Genomic DNA, 18,144 nt, shown 5'->3' with positions numbered 1-18,144 from the left:
GGCGAGAGCGGGAGCATTCACTTATAGTTAACGTTACTTATGGCGAACGCCGCGAACGCCCACGTTTCATCGAATGACACTTTAATCTCGCACGAATCCGAAAGTGTGTTACTCTTTAGCTAGCCTGCATCTTTTTATACTGTCGTACTGCATAATAGCGAGTTCGTTTCACACGCACTGGCACCGTTCGAGTTCTCTCCCAGAATGCATCGCACTCACAGAGTGTTGCACGGAAAACTGGACTCAAACGAACTCGCCAAATGCACCGCGTGCAGAAGACTGATGTTGCCGCCATCTATGTTGTAGAAAAGGTACCGACTTCAAACCGAAACTAGCGCCTTTCTGTTCGGAGTGATGCGTGGGAATGCGAGAATGCAGTCGGCTACCAACGTTTATCTACAAACTGTGGTCGCTGCAACCTGTAGTTTATAGTTGCGATGAAGCAGCTCGGCTGCCGTAGAGATAGTTACAGACGGCGTAAATTTTCGCACCCGGTTGTATACAAAGCAGCTGGTTACGATCTTTCAATTCTTATAACCGTTTACACTGAAGAAAACTGATGATGCTGTCCGAGCAGAAGCTTGATCCGTTTGAGCATGGTATTATGCGTGAACCACTGAAAGGGTACGGCTTAAAACTAGCCTGTTGGAATATCCAGCAAAACTGGGACTTTCGATTTGGATCGTCATTATAGGTGGATCAGATATTAGCCTTGGTGAGGGCGTCAAGAACGAGAGCTTTCTCGAACAAAATACGACGGGACAAGTTAGCTGACGTAGGTAAATGTTAAACATGATGATGTTGCCCAATCCACGGGTAAAGTTACCATCTTTAGCTTTATCTGATGCTTACTGGGCAGTCAGAGGTTTCTGCCGGGGGAGTTTTGCCGACAAATGTTAAATTTTTCACCCGCACACGGATGATGATAGACATCTCGGGGGCCGCTGTTACGTTTGTTCTGAGCATTTCTTTACACACTGGTACATTTCAGCGTTTGTACGGCAACAGAGCGATTTAAAACCTGCAAATAAATCACGGGTTGTCAATTGCTTCCTTCGGGAAATAGCAGACGCTCACAATTCAAGCTCGCGTTTGATTTCGTGGCCCGCGGGACGCGATTTCTATCAGAAAATCTACTTTTTGTTCCGTTCGGTTCCGCGACACATCGTAGTAGACGAACCCTCGTCGTCTGCTCCCGCTCCTCGCCGGCCCCGCCGGAGCGAGGCATGACGGGATTGCATTTTGGCGCACTCCCGATTTTCTCGGTGCAGCGAGTGCATGCACGCGTGGGGTATCAGCGCTGAAACGAACTCGGAGAGTGCAACCACTCGTGGAGTGCCGGCCGAAACGAACCCGTTCCACGCTGCGAGTGGGCACGCGTGGGCACGAGTGCCGTGAAACGAACTCGCTATAAGAAACAGACATGCAAACTATATTTTTAGGACTTCATTTATTTTAAAACGCACTAATGTGACATATTTCATGGTTTCTCAACCGGAATGCTGGTAGGTGCATTGGTTTCAGTTTCGATTATGAGGGCCAAGGTTACAGTGGGTGCCCGCAAAGCGTAAGCGGGCGATATGCCGAGTGCCCAGAACGTCCTGCAACCTTTTAACTCGTGCTTAATACCCACGGTGGGCAAACCTAACCATGCATTCAGACAACTTCAGACAAAGTGTACCATGGAGAGAGAGTAGTTGCAAAAGAGGCAATTCTAACGTGGTAGTTAAAGAGGGGCCGAACGGTCATGAAGATTAGGACATATGACCTAAAGCGGTCGAAACAGTCACAAAAGTGCGTTCGAACACCAACCGAATACAACACAATGTCACTATCAAGTAAACGAATATTTATTTCCATTCCTCAAAACTAGGATGCCGCTGTGCCATGTCTGTATCTTGCGGGGCTTGACCAACGCAGTGCAACTGCAACAAACGACAAAAAGAGCGAAGCTTGTCACTATACTGAATGAGGTGAGAATTGTAACCAAACCGTTGACCAGACACAAAAAAGTGAAAAGGACAGCCCGTACTGGAAGCTAAGGAAAGATTGCTTAGCACTTCCATAGTGCGTGGATGGTAAAAGCTCGCACGAATACCACGGACACTACGAAAACAGCCAGCTCGTGCAAAGGCGCGCCAAGTTACACATATTCCATTATTCTATAACAATTACAATTCGTCTACTACTATTAACCGAGTCGAAGACAAAACTTGTACTGCACAACACCGTAAGCCTAAAACGCAGAAACGAGATAATCTGACAAAGTCATTGCGCGATTTTTTTATTTTTTTTTTCGTCGGAGAATTTGCATGCTACGTACCGTACTAAATACTGTTTACTTCTTGTAGTCCTGCAGGTGGACAAGAACCCAGGCTGGACCGGCGAGGATGGTACCGACGATGACCGCAATGTGAGCGCACTTCTCGGCAGTCGAGATGCGAACCTGCGGTGGAGTGCCTATGTAGCGAGTCACCGAAGTGTGTCGAACTTGCATTGCAGCGGTTCTGAAAATCGACGAGCTCTTCTGAAGGGCCGAATTCATCATGAAGTCGTCCTCGTACTACGGCAACGAATCTTTACGAGAAGACCGCTCTCCGTACTTGTGAGCTTCAGCAACGCACCTCCCCGAAGCTTGAGAACGAATGAAGGTGGAATAGGTGGCGCGGGCGGCGCAGGGAGCGCGGGTGACGCTACCGCTGCATAAGATAGGTAAATTGTAGCTTATTGTCGTATCGGTCGGCAGCTTGCGCCACCTGACGGACATCTAAATTTCTGTCTGCCGTTTAACTGCATACCTCCGTACCTCCGTCTAGCCCACTGGTCTATCGACCTATCAATTTTGCGTGCTATTCACGCTTTCCTACACCTTTTCCACCAATCTTATAACGTCATTTTTTGCCGATCCGTTCAAACTCCCCTGTAAATGTTTTTCTTATATATATATATTTTTTTTTTACTGAAGACCTGGCTTGCGCCCAATTTGCGGGCACGTTTAGCTTGCTCCGTGGCTTACTCAACCTCATCGCCGATCTAGATATTAAAAATCTCGGCTTTCATTTCATTTACCTCAAAGCGCCCGACGGCACGACATGAGGGTGGGGGTTCAGTTCATGCATTTTGTGCAACACTTTGCTTGGTTCAATTTAATTTACTGATTGTGTCTGTACAGCCTACGTGTGGCCTCACCCTTTTCCTCCCGTCTCTCCTAGTTAACACTGGTCGCAAAGTCAGTTTGGTGGGTAATGATAAGTTTGGTGACCACAAGGGAGACGAAAGCAAAGAGGCTCCCACCCACTGTTAAGCCTCGCCTATTAGATTATAAATGGCTGGGAATTGCTACTGCCAAAAGCTTTACAATGTACTAAAATATTACAGTAAAATGCCCGTTCCAAGAAATTTTGGCTTAGATACATCCAGTCGCCGGATTTGGGCTTACTCTACTTTGTAAACTTCCTAGGTGTGAATGCAGTCGTACAAGAAGGCTCTAGCCCCGCACAGGTTACTTGCTTTGCCTTCAGTTACTGGTGAGCTATAAAATAAGGAACACACATGCCCGACATGAAATCAATTGCACATTTTATTTAAACCACATCCAGTGGACATTTTATTTAGACCACATCCAATGGAAGACACCTGTTTAGCAATGTTCGCACTCTTCGACTAGGAAAGTTAAAAACAGGAGACGAAGCACTGTGCCAAGGGTTCAGTCTCAAAGGAGGCATGCACCACATACACAAGAAACTAGCACACACACAAAGAAAATACAGATCAACTGAAAGATAGCCTAAATATATTTTTTTTTTCAATGCAGCCGTATACATAATTTTTCAATTTCATGAAACAACTTGGAAGCACCAACCGACAAATCATTTCAGCCTCAAACGATAGGCTTGTCTCCTTTTATAAAATGATATTCATAGCAAGTTGGACGAACAAGCTATAATATTGACATAAATGCAAACAGCACAGATAATGAGTTTTGTTTTCTTCTTTCGTTAGTTCCTCTAAAGGAGTAGAAATAGGAATAAAGGCTATGTATTGATATTGTTTTTCTTGAGAATTGCCTTGAGTAATTGTGTATATGCATGTGATCAGAGTGACAAGGAATCCAATGCCATATCCCTCCCAAGTCATTTCAGCCTCAAACGATAGGCTTGTCTCCTATTATAAAATGATACTCAGAGCAAGTTGGACAAACAAGCTATAATGATGACATAAATGCAAACAGCGCAGTTCTTTTATTAGTTCTTCTAAAGGAGTAAAAATAGGAATAAAGACTATGCATTGATAGTTTTTCTTGAAAAGTGCCTTGAGTAATTGTGTATATGCATGTGATCAGAGTGACAAGGAATCCAATGCCGTTTCCCTTTCTAACCACACCACACACACAGGATGTAAGCACTAATGATCTGTTTGTGACATAGATAAAAACAACAAAAACGTCAGACAACATTCCTTTGGTGATTAGCTAACATAAGTAAGTTTGTTCACATTCGGCCTCCTTGGCATTAGTTGAGCGATTGCTTGCTTCAATCAACGGCAGAACATGGTGACCTCACACATGAAAAGTCTCAACGATGGGCATTTGTTACTTTCTGAAACAAATAAAAAGTAAGTTAAGAGGTGTGGCAACCTTGTCTGCTGTACTAAACGTCAAAGATCCAGACGGACACTACACAAGAACCATAGAGCCCAAACCATTAGCAAAACTGGGGGAAGAGCTCTCTAGCCCAAACTAGGCTTTGACAGCAAGTTCACAATGCAGTCACCCTGGTGAAAGGCTAACGGAAGACTATGTTTACAAAGGGGGCACTTTTCTCTAAACCTTGTGAAGTATCACTGCCCATTAGTGTTTAGTGCTGTGGGCTCTTGCTCTTGTGTAGACTCCAAATGCAACACTGGCTCATGCTATTGTTTCTCAATTCCATAGAAATTAATTGTATGAAAAATTTTGTCCATTCAATGGGCCACACACAACTAAAAAAGATTTGCAGCTTGGCTATCAATATAGTAGCTCACACTAGGTCTCTGCAATGACTACATGCTATCCCAAAACAAACCAACAAGCACACCTCATAAATGTCCCCTCCCAGATGTCTTCCTTTGCAGTCCAAACATACACTCACAACCAATGCAATCTTTGTAGTGCATGACAAATATCAAACAAAATTAAATGCACTCAAAAAATTTCTAGAAATTTGCCTTGTTTACAGAACTGCCTGATTAAACAGACTACCCTGCCATGGGCAATTCCACTAAAGTTGCCACATGACAAAAAAAAAATATACATCTTGGTATGTCAACTTTTTATTGACAAACAAAATATTTCTGGTCTTCTTTCTGCGCACTTTTCATAAACTGTACATTTCTAATATACTGCCATTGCCAAACGAACCGAGAAAAGAATGTTGTAGAGAATTATTCAATACACTCTAAAACGAGGTGGAAGCACTTCCAGATTACGGAAGTCACAACCATACAACGCCATCCCATGGAAATTGCATTGTGGTGGATTCCTCCAGTGACCGGATTCGTCAACCCACGCTGCCGTCATCCAGCTCAGATAATTCGGAACGAGGTGGTGTCGACGAAACAGGGGAGCTTGAAACGAAGTCTGAGACTGAAGCCTGCCGCATCATTCGTTGCCGAAATCCATCGGAGTCGAACGGCGTAGCGTGCTAAAGCAAGAACGAAAGAATATACCATCTGTACATATGAATGGAGTTTGCTTGTCTCTCCCCAAAGGGGAACAATGAAGTCGTCAACGAGATACACTGACTGCAGATGCCCGTGTCGAAGCGACATGCCAATCGCGCTGTCAAAGCAGGAGCAAGGCAGGAATTCCCAGGTGGAGCTATGGAGCAATGCGAGAGCAAGCCAGCAGTCTGTACTTCCTGAATCATCGCAAGCAAGCCTTTCGTGCCTGGGTTGCAGAAAGAAGGGCAGGCAGTTAACATGCAGTGGTTCTTTCCATTCAATGCCTGCAATCTTCAGTACAGCAGCAAGCATATAATGCTGGCAGGGATGTGCAAACAATTCACAATTAGCAGGCACAAACTTTGAGGGCAAAAAGTGCAACCATCTGCCACGAGCCAAACAGTTAGCATTTGCATTGCAGACATACGTACAAAAAGATCGAAAGAAGCTGAAGCACTCGACAGTAATGGAAAAACTTGGGAATCTGCATAAAGCAATGTCTAAATGTTTAACACAGCAAAAATAACCTCGTAGTATATGTAAGTGTACTAAACATAGAATTTTTATTGCATGCGAAAAGTAGCAATGAAAAAATGGTGCATTCATGTTCAATCGTTTCAAGCAAGCTACCGGTGTACCCAATGTAATGTCTTGAGGCTTTCATAATCAGTCCACAAGTGCACTAAATGGTATCATGCCAAGGAAGCTAAAACACAAAGTGTTACTATTGAGTGATTAGTGATGTGATTACTGGAGTCATTTTAGAGCACCTTTTAGAGCAGCAAAACAAACTTTTAGAGCATAAGCACACATTTAATTTTCATTCATACTAATGTGAACATCATGTTAAGGTTTGTGTGTTTATGCTTACTTTGCCTTCCTGCTTCTGCGCAACCTTTTGATGGCATTAACTGCACAGAAGGTTTGACTCCCTAGCTACGTAGCAGTTTGATTGCACGTAGAAGCACAAGGCAAGGGCAGTAAAAAAATTATGTGCATAGTTATTTTATGTATGAAATCAAACATAAACCAAAAAATGTATTATGCTGAAATAATGTTTGAATACAAAAATTTCAAGCACCCAAATCAATGTTTCTTTTTAAGTTCTAAATGTTATTATAAAGTAACAGTCCTTAATTTAGATAAAAAAACAAAGCTTATGTCATTTTATTATGAACATCAATGACAATCTATAAGCAGAACTTTATGATAACATAAATCAGCATGTAAATGATAAATATATTTCTTAAAAAAAAAAAAGAAAGAAAGAAATCCCATTCAACTCATTCAGATTATTCCCAGGCTTGCATTTACTGTTCCAGCTAATTCAGTTTTAATTTACTGCATTCACTGTGCCATCAAACGGATGAAACCTATAAGAGCTGACCAGGAATAGCTTATAGAGCAGTCCGTAACAGTTTTCTCGCAATACTCAAGTATCCCTGATGAATCTCAGATGTGAAAAAGAAATTGTCAGAATATTGCAGCCTACCATATATACTAGCCACAGTTTTATTCAGAAAAACCGGGTGCAACTACCCTCCCCTTACAGGTCTGCTGTGGCGAAGCAAGATATGCAAAATTGTGAAGACTATGCAGTTTTCGATTTACTGCAGTATACCACTACTGCGCGGTGACAAGCACACTCTACGATCTAGCTACCCCGGCAGAACAGACGGCGAGCATGAGAAATATTGCAAAAGTTCAGAGTGCTGTTAATTTTGATAGAGATCAAATTAAATTTGAGGCGATAATCAAAAGTTTTGGAAATTCACACAATACCGTAACAATCTAGCCATACAGTGGCGCCAGATTTATTTATAGTCAGTAATAATATAAAGCGAAAATAAGTTTTGTCGCAATGCTGGCACAAATTCCTCACATTTTGGCAAAATGTAGCATTATGTAGCAGGGTAGGCACTTTGGCGCAGTAATTACATCACTCGCTGGCATTCCACAGTTAGCCGTGATAGAAATGAAGATGCAGGAGTGCCCCTTACTTAACTGTATAAACCTAGGAACTAATCAATTAAATCATTTTCATCTATATAAAGATAACCATTGAGCACAATCATACAGCCATATCTAGCCCACTGAAACAATTTTGTCTACCCAAAAGGGGACGTCTCGAGTGCTTCAATCACTGGCAAAAATGTGTGCGACATTGCATGGGCCTCATTACTGGCATTGGGCAAGAATTAATGATGTCTTTACAGCATCACAAATGATGTTGCAAAAAATTTCACTAAGAGCAATGGCTTGCAATTATATGAACGAGTGATTCAGTTAGCTGAACAAAAATGTGACGTTCTTGTTCCTAAAAAAAAAATAGTTTCATTAAGCAGACAAACCATATGCTGTACTGCAGCATATCACATGAAAAGTGAAACAAAGCCAACTACATAACACTTAGTAATGAACTCCAGAAATTTGCTGCAGGAACATTTCAACCAATGTCTGGATAGAAGAGCAAATATTGCAAAAGTTGCCTTTTTTTATATAATGATAGTAGATTGCATTCCCACTGTGAGCAAGATGGTTAGCCCACTTCAAAATGCAAGTATGGGTGCAACTATTTCTACTTTGATCTTAGATCGTTGTGGTTTCTGAAGTACAGTAACAGACGATGTGAAAAAGCCCAGGTGAGCGCGTGTCTCCGAAGGCCTCCAGCGCACTCTAACGGAAGAAAGCAGAGCTATTACTGAGGCTATTGTGTGCACAATCGACATTTCAGCAGCTGTTCAATTTCTGTCGTTTCTCCCCACTTGGTCGGCAAACGATTGTTGGGTCAACACCAATTTCGGTGTTGTTTTTGGATCGAGCTCGCGGCAATCCAATACAAAAAACGACAATGAGAGATCGTAGAGTTGAGTGCAGTGTTTGTGCATTGCATGAAAAGGTCATGGGATAAAAGCAATGAGAGGTTTTTAGCTTATTTTATATACAGCAATCCCTCGTTATAACAAAGTCAACGGGACGGTAAAACAATTAAAAATATAAACGGTAATTCGATAAAAGCGATAGAGCCAAGAAAACAGTGCCAGAGCCTTGAAGGTGGACGAGAACAATACAGAACACTGACCATATATTGAAGAAGGGACACGGTCGAGAAGATCTTTTTTCTTTTAAATGTTGATTTTGAAAAATAATTTAATTAGGTTCACAAACTCCTGAAGAGTATTTCCCCAAAGTTTCATTCGTATTCGATACATAGATATCTTGTTATCAATTATTTTCGGTGCACCAGTGACGCGAGAGGATGGGGAGTGGAGCAGCGGCTGCACGGAGCATTGCAATGTTTGCCTTTTTCGACTCTGAAGAGCGCTGCGCGAGCTAGGCCTAGCTAGGAGATTGTAGTATCGTTGGAAAGCTGAACTCTTCTGTTTTCGGCCTTGAAACTAATCGTCGTTCGAGAGTAAGTGAGCACGCTGGAATACGTGTGTGAACCTTATCGAAATTCACGTGATTTTGGGAGAAAAAGACGCTTCGCGGACCCCTATTGGCCAAAATAAAGAAAAGCGAGCTCCTATTGGCCCGTGCAAGTCGCATGCGCGCTGGCTCGCCCATCGCATGCTAGTTCTCGTTTGGAAGCCTACTTCACTGCTTTGTCGGTCTCAGTCTCCTTCGTGAACTTTCTATCTACTTTTCGATGATCCTTTTGGCGATCGTTTCGAGGATGCCTGCTGTAAAGTCGCGAACGCGTCAAAGCTTCGGTCGCCGTTCCCGATTGAAGAAACCGCGAGGACTGCTTGGTGGAAGGTATGCTATCGTCGCCACCGGCGATGACAACGTGCTCAAGTCGTTGAGATCATCGCCCGTTCTACCGGTGCCTGCAGCAGCAGTGGCAGTACCCGAGACTGCTACGTACTGCGACTCGGATGCGCTCACCGCCTTTGAGAGGAAAATTAGCTTTCTGGAGGCAAGCGGAAGCCACGGGAGCACCGAATATCCCGCAGAGCCCTGCGGCGATGGGGCGGCCTGCTACCATTTGGTGAACATGGCTTGTCTGCGAAGCCTGGTTAAAGTGCTGCTCTGCCCAACTTGCCAAGCGTGTGATTTGGAACTTACAAGAAAGCGATGCCGGAGCTCATCTAACATTCGTCGCTGAGTGTCCTGTCTGCGGAGTCGTCATATCCGCACCACTCTCGTCGACCATCGATGGCACCAAACAGAACAAACTTGCAGCACAGCTCGGAATAGTTTCGCACAACTGCGGTATTGCTTTACGAAGCTGATCGTTTTCTTTTACTGAACTAACGCACCTCCGCTGATGATCCTCAAATCTTATCAGAAGATCGCAACGAAGACGCATGACGCAACCGTACAGGCGTCAGCAAACGCAATGGCTGAGGCTGCGCGAACTGTGCGGAAGACGCTAGGGACCTCGGATGGCAAAGACCAGCTACAAAATGTCTGCGTAAGTTACAATGGGACTTGGCACAAACGAGGCCACATGTCTCATTTCGGTGTTGGCGTTGCCATCGAGCTAGACATGGGCCTAGTTTTAGATTACAAAGTTGTAAGCAACTACTGCCATGGTTGCAGCATTGGACCAAAAGAGGGTGCAAGAGGACATAAAGAGTGGATGAAAGGGCATCAGTCTAAATGCCAGAAAAAGTTTGGCGGCTTGGCCAACGCTAGGCAGCAGGCATGGGCGTACCAACCAGGGGGGCAAGGAGGGGGCCCTTGCCCCCCCTCAGTTCTCAAGAGTGGGGAAGGGGGGGGGGGGGCAAGGCACGTGTTTTGCTCCCCTTGAAACGGCTGCACAGGGCAAACACTGGCCGGCGGAACCCAAGGTAACCAAGAGCACCGCCCCCCGCCCCTAGGGAGGGAGGGGGGGGGGGGAATCTGGTTTGCCTCTCCACTCAAAAAAAAGGTGGTCTGACACTGGCAGCAGATGTGATCCTTAGCCGGTCAGTGGAATTCCACAAGCTGCAATACATGACCATGCTCTGCGACGGTGACACTAAAGCCTACAACCAGCTCTATAAGGACGTCAGCGAAGAAGACTGAGTGAACCACGTCGCGGAGAGGCTATATGCAGGTATGGAGAAATTGAAAAAGGCAAAGAAGGGACACGGGGGATGAGGCAAGTTCACAAATGTCATAATGAAAAAAATGACAAACGTACTGCGCCAGTGCTCTAAAAGGGAATGCACCCCAAATGTGAGAGCGATGCAGTGTGGAGTGTATGACACCCTGCTACACATGTATTCTACCGATGAAGACCCTCGGCACACTGTGTGCCCCAGGGAGAGGATTCGTGATGTCACCATAACTGGCACCTTGCACTCCAAGCAGCTCTTCAGTTGTCAGTAGCAAAACCTCATCGGCCACCATTCTTCCAAGATTTGGCCAAGGAGCTTGTGCCATTGTACAACCGACTGACACACAAGGACTTGTTCGCCAGGTGCTCACGCATGACAACTCGGAACGCCAACAAGTCCTTCAATGCTCTGATCTGGAAGAGGTGCCCGGAGACAGAGTTCGCCTCCCTCAAAAGACTGTTGAGACTGCAGACGCAGTAGCAGTTCTGGAACACAACCTGGGACCAAGAGGCTTCGAGAGGGCACTGCTCGAAATGAACATGGACGCTGGAACACACCACGACTCGCAGGCTTTTTTAAAAAGGCCACTCAGTACCGATTTGCCAGGTCCCGAGCCAGTGCACTGGAGTCTCCAAAAGTGGCTCACAAGCAACGGAAAATGGAAGCAGTGGCCTCTTATCAGAAGTGCCTCCAGGAGGAGGGTTCTTCGTACGCTACTGGACTGTTCTAGTGACCTAACAGAAGTGCCGCAGGAAAGGAATAGGTGTGAAAACTTTGAACATGTTTTTCTCCACTTCACTTTTTGGTATAAATTCCATTTTGGTCAATCTATCATTTGATAATGGCAATACAGGGAAGGCTTGTTCTTCACTTTCCCTGACCGAAATTTAATAAAGAATGCGGCTACGGATTTTTTTCGTCACTTTGCAGATGTCTTTTATAAAAAATGTTGACATTTTTTCAAAGACGAAGATGACCAAAAAGTTGACCAATTTTGCAGAAGAGAAAATTTATAGAAATAAATGACTTTTTACAAAAGAAACTTTTCATAGCCGCACCATCTGGGCACTCTGCTGCATATCTAGTGAATAAGAATCTTGAATATTGCGATAATTTTCCGACGAACTAAACAATGTACGCGTGCTGCTACGTGTCGGCGCATCGGCATCCAAAGCGGTGCTCTGCCAGCTCTATGCACTCTGCCCTCCGTTACTCATTTACTCCGTTTTCCCAGTTTGCCGTTTGCCCCGGTAAGAAGGGGGAGGGAACGCAAGGGTCTCCCCTTGCGTTCCCTCCCCATGCAGGCTTGCATGCTTTTGGTGCCGCAGCCTTCGTAATAAGTGTGATCGGCTGCCAACACACTTCGAGGAATCCGGTTAAAAAAATCTGTGCATTTCGGTTGGGACCACGTTGAACTTCGATAAAAGCGATAATTAGAAAAAAGTGATTTCGTTATGACGAGGGATTAGTGTAGCTGAACCGAAAGGGGAAATGCAGACTTCCAACAAATAAGTAAAAGCACTCTACGAAAAAAAAAACAAAAAAAAAACACTAATCGTTTTTTTTCTTGTAAACTTATAAAATGCCCGAAAAGTGATCGCTCAACTTGACGACCCGGTGGAAGCAGCAGCGGTTAATTTTGCCTTTTGCCGAGGAACCTCTAAATAAGCGCTGAAATTAGCATTAACTCAGCGACAGCTGGTCGAGTGAGGAGTGACGACAGAAATAGACCCTACTGCACCAAGCCTTCGTCAAACCTAGTCGAACCATGCCACAGTTGCGGTGCAAAATAAGTGGATTCAGTGACACCGCAAAACGTGAACGTAAGTTACGCCGAATAATGCATTAAAATAAGTGAATAGCTTCACCTGTCGCAATGAGTTTACGCTGCCAGATATGGTACGCCGCCAATGAAGCACGTTCTGGCAGATCACGGAGGGCTGCGACGGCTGCTGTCGATAGCTGCCGCGACTCATGCGCAGTCGTGGAGGCGAAGGAGAAAGCATGTGATCTGTACCGAGGGTTCCCGAAATTCCCTGCCGTTGTGGCGCCGTACGTCTTGCAACAGGTCTATTGTACAGCCACTGAAGCCTTGATAATGGTTGAGCTTTTTTGTAATGGTAGTGCTGCAGACCTTTTAAGTCACACACTCGCCTGGGTTTTTTCGCATCATCTGCAACTCTACTTGGCAGCTGAGAGTGGCCTTTAGAAAGACGAGCCCACACAAGGCGATAACAATGCTGAAATATTTTTCTTCAATTCACCCAAAACAAATGACTATTGCAAACTGTGGAAACTCCTGCATCTAGCTTTCTTTCACTGGAAACTGAACCAAAGAACGAGAAATATCAGAGCAAAAAAGACAGGGCTAAGAGCCTACCTGCTTGACCATTAGGTTCGCAACGTCAGGATCCAGAGAAGGAAAATCAGGAGGCATTTCAGTGGCATATGGCGAGCGAGCACAACCGAGAAGGAAATCCCGAGAATAGTTCTTCTTTTTGGCAGAAGCCGACGGTGGCGGGTCAGCAGTCACCACAGAAGCAGCGGCAGGCACTTGCGGACGGTCAACCTAAAAAGGAGATACCGAATAACAGTATCACCGACAAAATGTTGCAGGCCACTTAGCAAGTCGAGTCCCACCTTGGGAGCCACGTCCGTCATGTATCCGGAAACCTTAGACTGCCTGGATACTGGAGGAGGCTCTGCAACAGATTCTTTGAGACAACACACGCACATAGATGCTGGGGACGCAACCATCACAACTTCTTACTAAAAAGAAAACCGTAAGAGCAAAACACTTCATTCTTTTTTTACAAAATATTTCATTCTTTAGAGGGTGTCATCGGCTGCAATGGTTTTGTGTTCTTGGACAAATAAATATTTTAAAGGCAAGAAAACAGATGTTCCAACGCTGCGAATTTATCTGAACAATGCCTCATTTTGGTACACTTTCTTGGCTCTGTTATCTACCTTTGCACTGCAATCTGATGTGCATTACACAACGAAGTCTGGGGACTGCTTTGGATGATAAGCATGCGCCCGATGCGAGGCCATTAAATGGGCCATCACGTCAATTGCTTCACTACAATGAGCAATGGCTTCTTAATTGCAAATTTAAGATGCCAAGTAATTGCTACTGGCACCTGCAGCTTCTACCTCTTTCCAAATAAAAAAAAAAGGTGTCTTACGATGGAACCAATAATCGAGGAAAATAAAGCCTCTCGCAGAAGTGCCCCCCATGAAACGGAAGTCGGCACTGGGAAACCAGACAGTGCTGGTCCCTCACGTATTTGTGTTATTGGAATGCCATTATTCGCCTCGAGATCAAACCGTGCCGCCATCTTGCAACCGAAATTGGAAACGCGCGAAAGTAAGGATACCGCCGTGCGTCGTCTGCTACGGGCTCAGAAGCGTGGATCTCGACGACGCAAGCCCGTTTCAGGCTGAGCTTGACATTCCTTATTAAATGTTTTATGTTTTTGTTGCCGTTTCTCCTTACTAAAGGTTCTGTTGTATCGTTTGCATGCAAAGAAATTCAGCAAAGTGATTATTATTAAGTCGGAAGCTTCCATAATCTTAGTGTGTTGTTTTTTATACAATCGCTGGTCCCACATATTTTTGTTATCTCGCACAAACTGTTGCTTTCATAAAGCATTGAATGTTGAGTGGGTCTGTGGTTTGATTAGAAAATTAACCCGACTGATCACTATCCCTTCAATAAGCTAATCAATCAATAAATCCGTATATTGATTTTTGGCCGGTCATATTGCATGAAAGACGTTAAAACTACACATTTTTTTACTGGTTTTATTATGTCATAAATGGCATATTGCATTCCCACTCTAAATTTCACGTTGTGAGTCCTACATAAATATGAACATGGGAAGCCTTTTAAAATGAAGTATTTTTTAAGTTATTATTTAAACAGTATATGACGAAATGACAAGCAAACGAAATGACAAGCACGCTGAATTGGTTTACCGTGCAAGCCTGTGTCACAAAAGAAGTAAAGACGTCAAAAATATTAAAGCCGGCATATTTTACTCCTTGTTGACTTTCTCCAGCACAAGACTCCAATTAACCGGCAAAAGAAAACTGCAATTAAAGCATTACTTGAATAATCTGAAAGTTAATCGATGAACTGCCCAGTCCCGATATACGTTAGGTAAGGGCGGAGGGGGATCAGAAAGTCTCGTGAAGTTTGCTAGCCCTTATCAGTAAGAGTATCACTGCGGCCGATGATGTCTGTGTCGTGGTGCGCGTCGTTTGTTTAGGTTGCAAAGACTACCGTGTTTGAATACAAGATTATTTAGCCAGAAATTTATAGTATTAGCCTCTTGACATCCGCGGCCCTCACCAAGACAATTGAGGCGGGTGAACCTACACTACCGAGAAAAGCATTTATTAACAGGCACATTGCTGCGTTGCTCGGTTACACTCGTTTATTACAGTCACGGCAGATATATTAGAACAGTTTGTTTCACTTGTTTCAGTTGTCCTGCCAACCGTGCAGTTTGCAGATTTTAACTAGAAGAGGCACTCTCTCCTCATCGCAACGCAGTAGATTTGTTCAGACTCCAAAAAACTTACCCATACTATGGCACAGTAAAAGGGCAGAGGAACTCAATAGCGTGGTAATTTCCAATACAGCGCTAACTTATCTTCATTCTAAATATTTACATTACTGCAAAAGCTAGACGTTAAAAAAAAGCATAGAAGCTGCGATTTCACAGCCCACAGTACCAGTATTATGTTATCTGGGTTGGAATTTATTGTTTTTTTTTAATTCCCACGTTAATGAACCGATACATCCATTTTAAAAGAAACAAATATTTAACATAAATATTCCAGTTCAGCCGAAGACAGGCATCAGTCGTGGTGATCCATGCTTTCCAACGTCTGCCTAGAGCAGACGACGCACCCACAGAAGCGATTATATAAATTTGGGCCGCATGCTGGCAACACAATTCTATCTTCACTGAAGCACCGAACAGTACTGCATCCTTTTCTGCTAGAATTGTTTTCCCACCGATAGTATGTGACAAAATAAACGCAAAAATCTCGCGCGCGACCGTGGAGAGCCTATGGGGCGGCCGTTCTCCTATCCCCGCTTTGATGATGATGATAGCGCGGCCGTAGCGCCACCTCTAGGTCGATCTCAAGGCCAATAGATTTCCTGTCCATCGTCCAATGCTGCAGGTGGCTACTGGCTGCATAACATTTTCGTTTTTACTATTAAGCAGCTTTAAATGCTTGCAGCCCCAATGTAGCAGCTCTCTTATTTGACCGCCGATGAACTCGATTGAATCTATCATAGATGGCCAACAGATAACCCTGGTCTTTTTGATTTCTTTAAGGAGGTTCTGTCCATGGGATATATTGACATATGTGACCTTTTTCTGGGATTTAATTTTTCATTACACTGATCATGTGCCATGAGTACACGCTAAGTACCAGCAGGCTACAAAATTGAAAAAACACAAAACTCTGCCCGCTCCCATCAAACAATACACACAATTAGGATGAGATTTCTGAAGAATGAAAAGACTAGAAGCAAAAAAAAAATGCTTACTCATCTGTGCTGGAAGGCTTTTTGCAATGCTGGTGGACTTCACAATATGCTTCGGGGAAGGTGCCACACCCTTGTCCTGACGTGAGAAGGACAAACTATTTAATTTGTTAATTTATCCATGAACACTTCAGACTGCTTAACTTTAAAAAACCACAGCCACTAACACAATGAAAATGAACTGCCCAAAGGAGGATAACCTTTCGGATAAGCACCTTATAGGATGTCATTTTACCTTTAAATATTTAGGTGTACATAATCTGAACTCTAGGAAAAAAATGCAATAGCAAAACACCGAGCATCTGCTAACTATTGTGCAAGAGTCACATTTTCCTCTGCCTAAATACCGGAACTGGCCAGAATAAAGTATGTATAGATAAAACTCAAACCAGCACACCTGTCTCGATGTTTGGTGCAATCTTATGCCAATTTTGGGTGTTTTACGGTATTTCTTTGCAATACACGCAACATGGAAAATCATGCAATGAGGAAGTATTAAATATAGGTCCTTTGATGTTTATTTTGCATGTGGACATACGTGCAAGCCAGTGCGGTGAAGGGCAACATTTATACATGCGTTAGCTAAGAAAACTATGTAGTACAACTTATTAAGCTTCCTTTAAATAGAATAATACCAAGCAGCAAAACGAAGATACGTCAGAAGCAAAGCAGATAATGGATAAGTAGTATATGCAAATAAAACTTAACCCCCTTTTAACCAACGAATAAGAAATGCTCGCAGATTCATAAAGCCATCCCAGCCAAAGGTCTGCATTTATTTTTTATTTGCTTGACAAAAATGTTAGGCAATTTATAAAGTACTTTACAAAGCAAAAGTAAGTAGAGTCGCCGACCGAATTTTCAGACGCCGATAATTCGAACCTGTTCAATATTTCGGACCTAAAGGAGGAACTGTGACCTACCAGATAGAAATAGTGTATATTCCCGACCAATGTTTCGGACAACTTCAAATCCGAAAGTTTGATTTTTCAGACAAAATCGCCGTAAGCGATCAGCGGGGAAACACCACCTAGGAGCCACCATTTTAGATTCTATGTTGGCTGCGTATGGATTGGCTTGGTTGGCAGCGCTACTTGAGTACTGCTAAGCCCTACCGCTAGGTGACACTATGCTACGTCCTTATCATCATCATTTTTCCCATTTTGCTGTGTTAAAGGGCAACTCCATTTTATTTATTTATTTTTTTAAAAACAATGCCAGTGATGTGATTGGCCTCAGCCATTTTGGCGCACGTTTCGGAGCAACCAAAACAGTGTTTTGGAGCAGCAAATGTGGCCTTTGGAGCAACCAAAACAGCGTTTTGGAGCAGCAAAAGCGGCTTTTCGAGCAGCCAAGACAGTGTTTTGGAGCAGCAAAAGTGGATTTTGGGGCAGATATTCTTAGGAAAATAAAAATATTTGTTTTAATTGCTGTACAAACGAAGGGCACTTTGTGTTGTGTTGTGTTCTGATGTGATGTGTTGTATGCAGACTTGTACCGTACGCATTACAAGTAATCAAATTACTTGTAATCGATTACTGTTTGGAGTAATTTTGTAATCAGTTGATTACTTTTATTAGGCAGTAATCACAAGAGTAATCTGATTACTTTTTGAAGTAGTAAAATTACTTGTAACCGTTACAATCTGTTTTTACTGCTCAGACATCCTACAAGTGTACAGTGCTGTAGGCATTGCCAAGCAATTTCGAAAAACCACTTGCCACCGTTTTACTAGTTCCTGACGTGCCAGATTTTCGTCAAAAGTAAGCAAATGTAAAACAATGAATTGCAAGCGCCCCAGCTGGTGCCTCAGTCACGCAATCATGT

At 43.6% G+C, this 18,144-nt stretch overlaps 1 protein-coding gene and 1 long non-coding RNA gene across 8 annotated transcripts in view; both read right to left on the bottom strand.

The window, feature by feature from the left end:
* Positions 1–1,826: 1,826 nt before the first annotated feature.
* On the bottom strand, positions 1,827–2,692 carry LOC120838633. The gene is made up of 2 exons (XR_005715157.2): positions 2,324–2,692; positions 1,827–1,925 (listed from the first exon to the last, which is right to left on the bottom strand). It is a non-coding gene; the product is annotated as an uncharacterized LOC120838633 (long non-coding RNA).
* Positions 2,693–3,562: 870 nt separating this feature from the next.
* LOC8043949 (eukaryotic translation initiation factor 4E-binding protein Mextli) overlaps positions 3,563–18,144 on the bottom strand; it is a 40,060-nt gene continuing 25,478 nt past the window's right edge. For 3 of the 7 annotated variants that reach the window (XM_040500369.1, XM_029978601.4, XM_029978599.4), the window contains 4 exons: positions 16,321–16,396; positions 13,389–13,462; positions 13,129–13,317; positions 3,563–5,681 (listed from right to left, as the gene is read on the bottom strand). In XM_040500369.1, coding sequence (XP_040356303.1) covers positions 5,538–5,681; positions 13,129–13,317; positions 13,389–13,462; positions 16,321–16,396 — 483 coding nt within the window. In that variant the 3' untranslated portion in view covers positions 3,563–5,537. The remainder of the gene's footprint in view (positions 5,682–13,128; positions 13,318–13,388; positions 13,463–16,320; positions 16,397–18,144) is intronic. The other 4 variants (XM_040500371.2, XM_029978600.4, XM_040500370.2 and 1 more) reach the window with 2 other exon arrangements.

The sequence above is a fragment of the Ixodes scapularis genome, unplaced genomic scaffold (assembly GCF_016920785.2).
Source record: "Ixodes scapularis isolate PalLabHiFi unplaced genomic scaffold, ASM1692078v2 PGA_scaffold9__187_contigs__length_104089568, whole genome shotgun sequence".
Taxonomy (NCBI): domain Eukaryota; kingdom Metazoa; phylum Arthropoda; class Arachnida; order Ixodida; family Ixodidae; genus Ixodes; species Ixodes scapularis.
The sequence above is the reverse complement of the archived record's forward strand: the minus strand, read 5'-3'. Positions and strand labels throughout refer to the sequence as shown.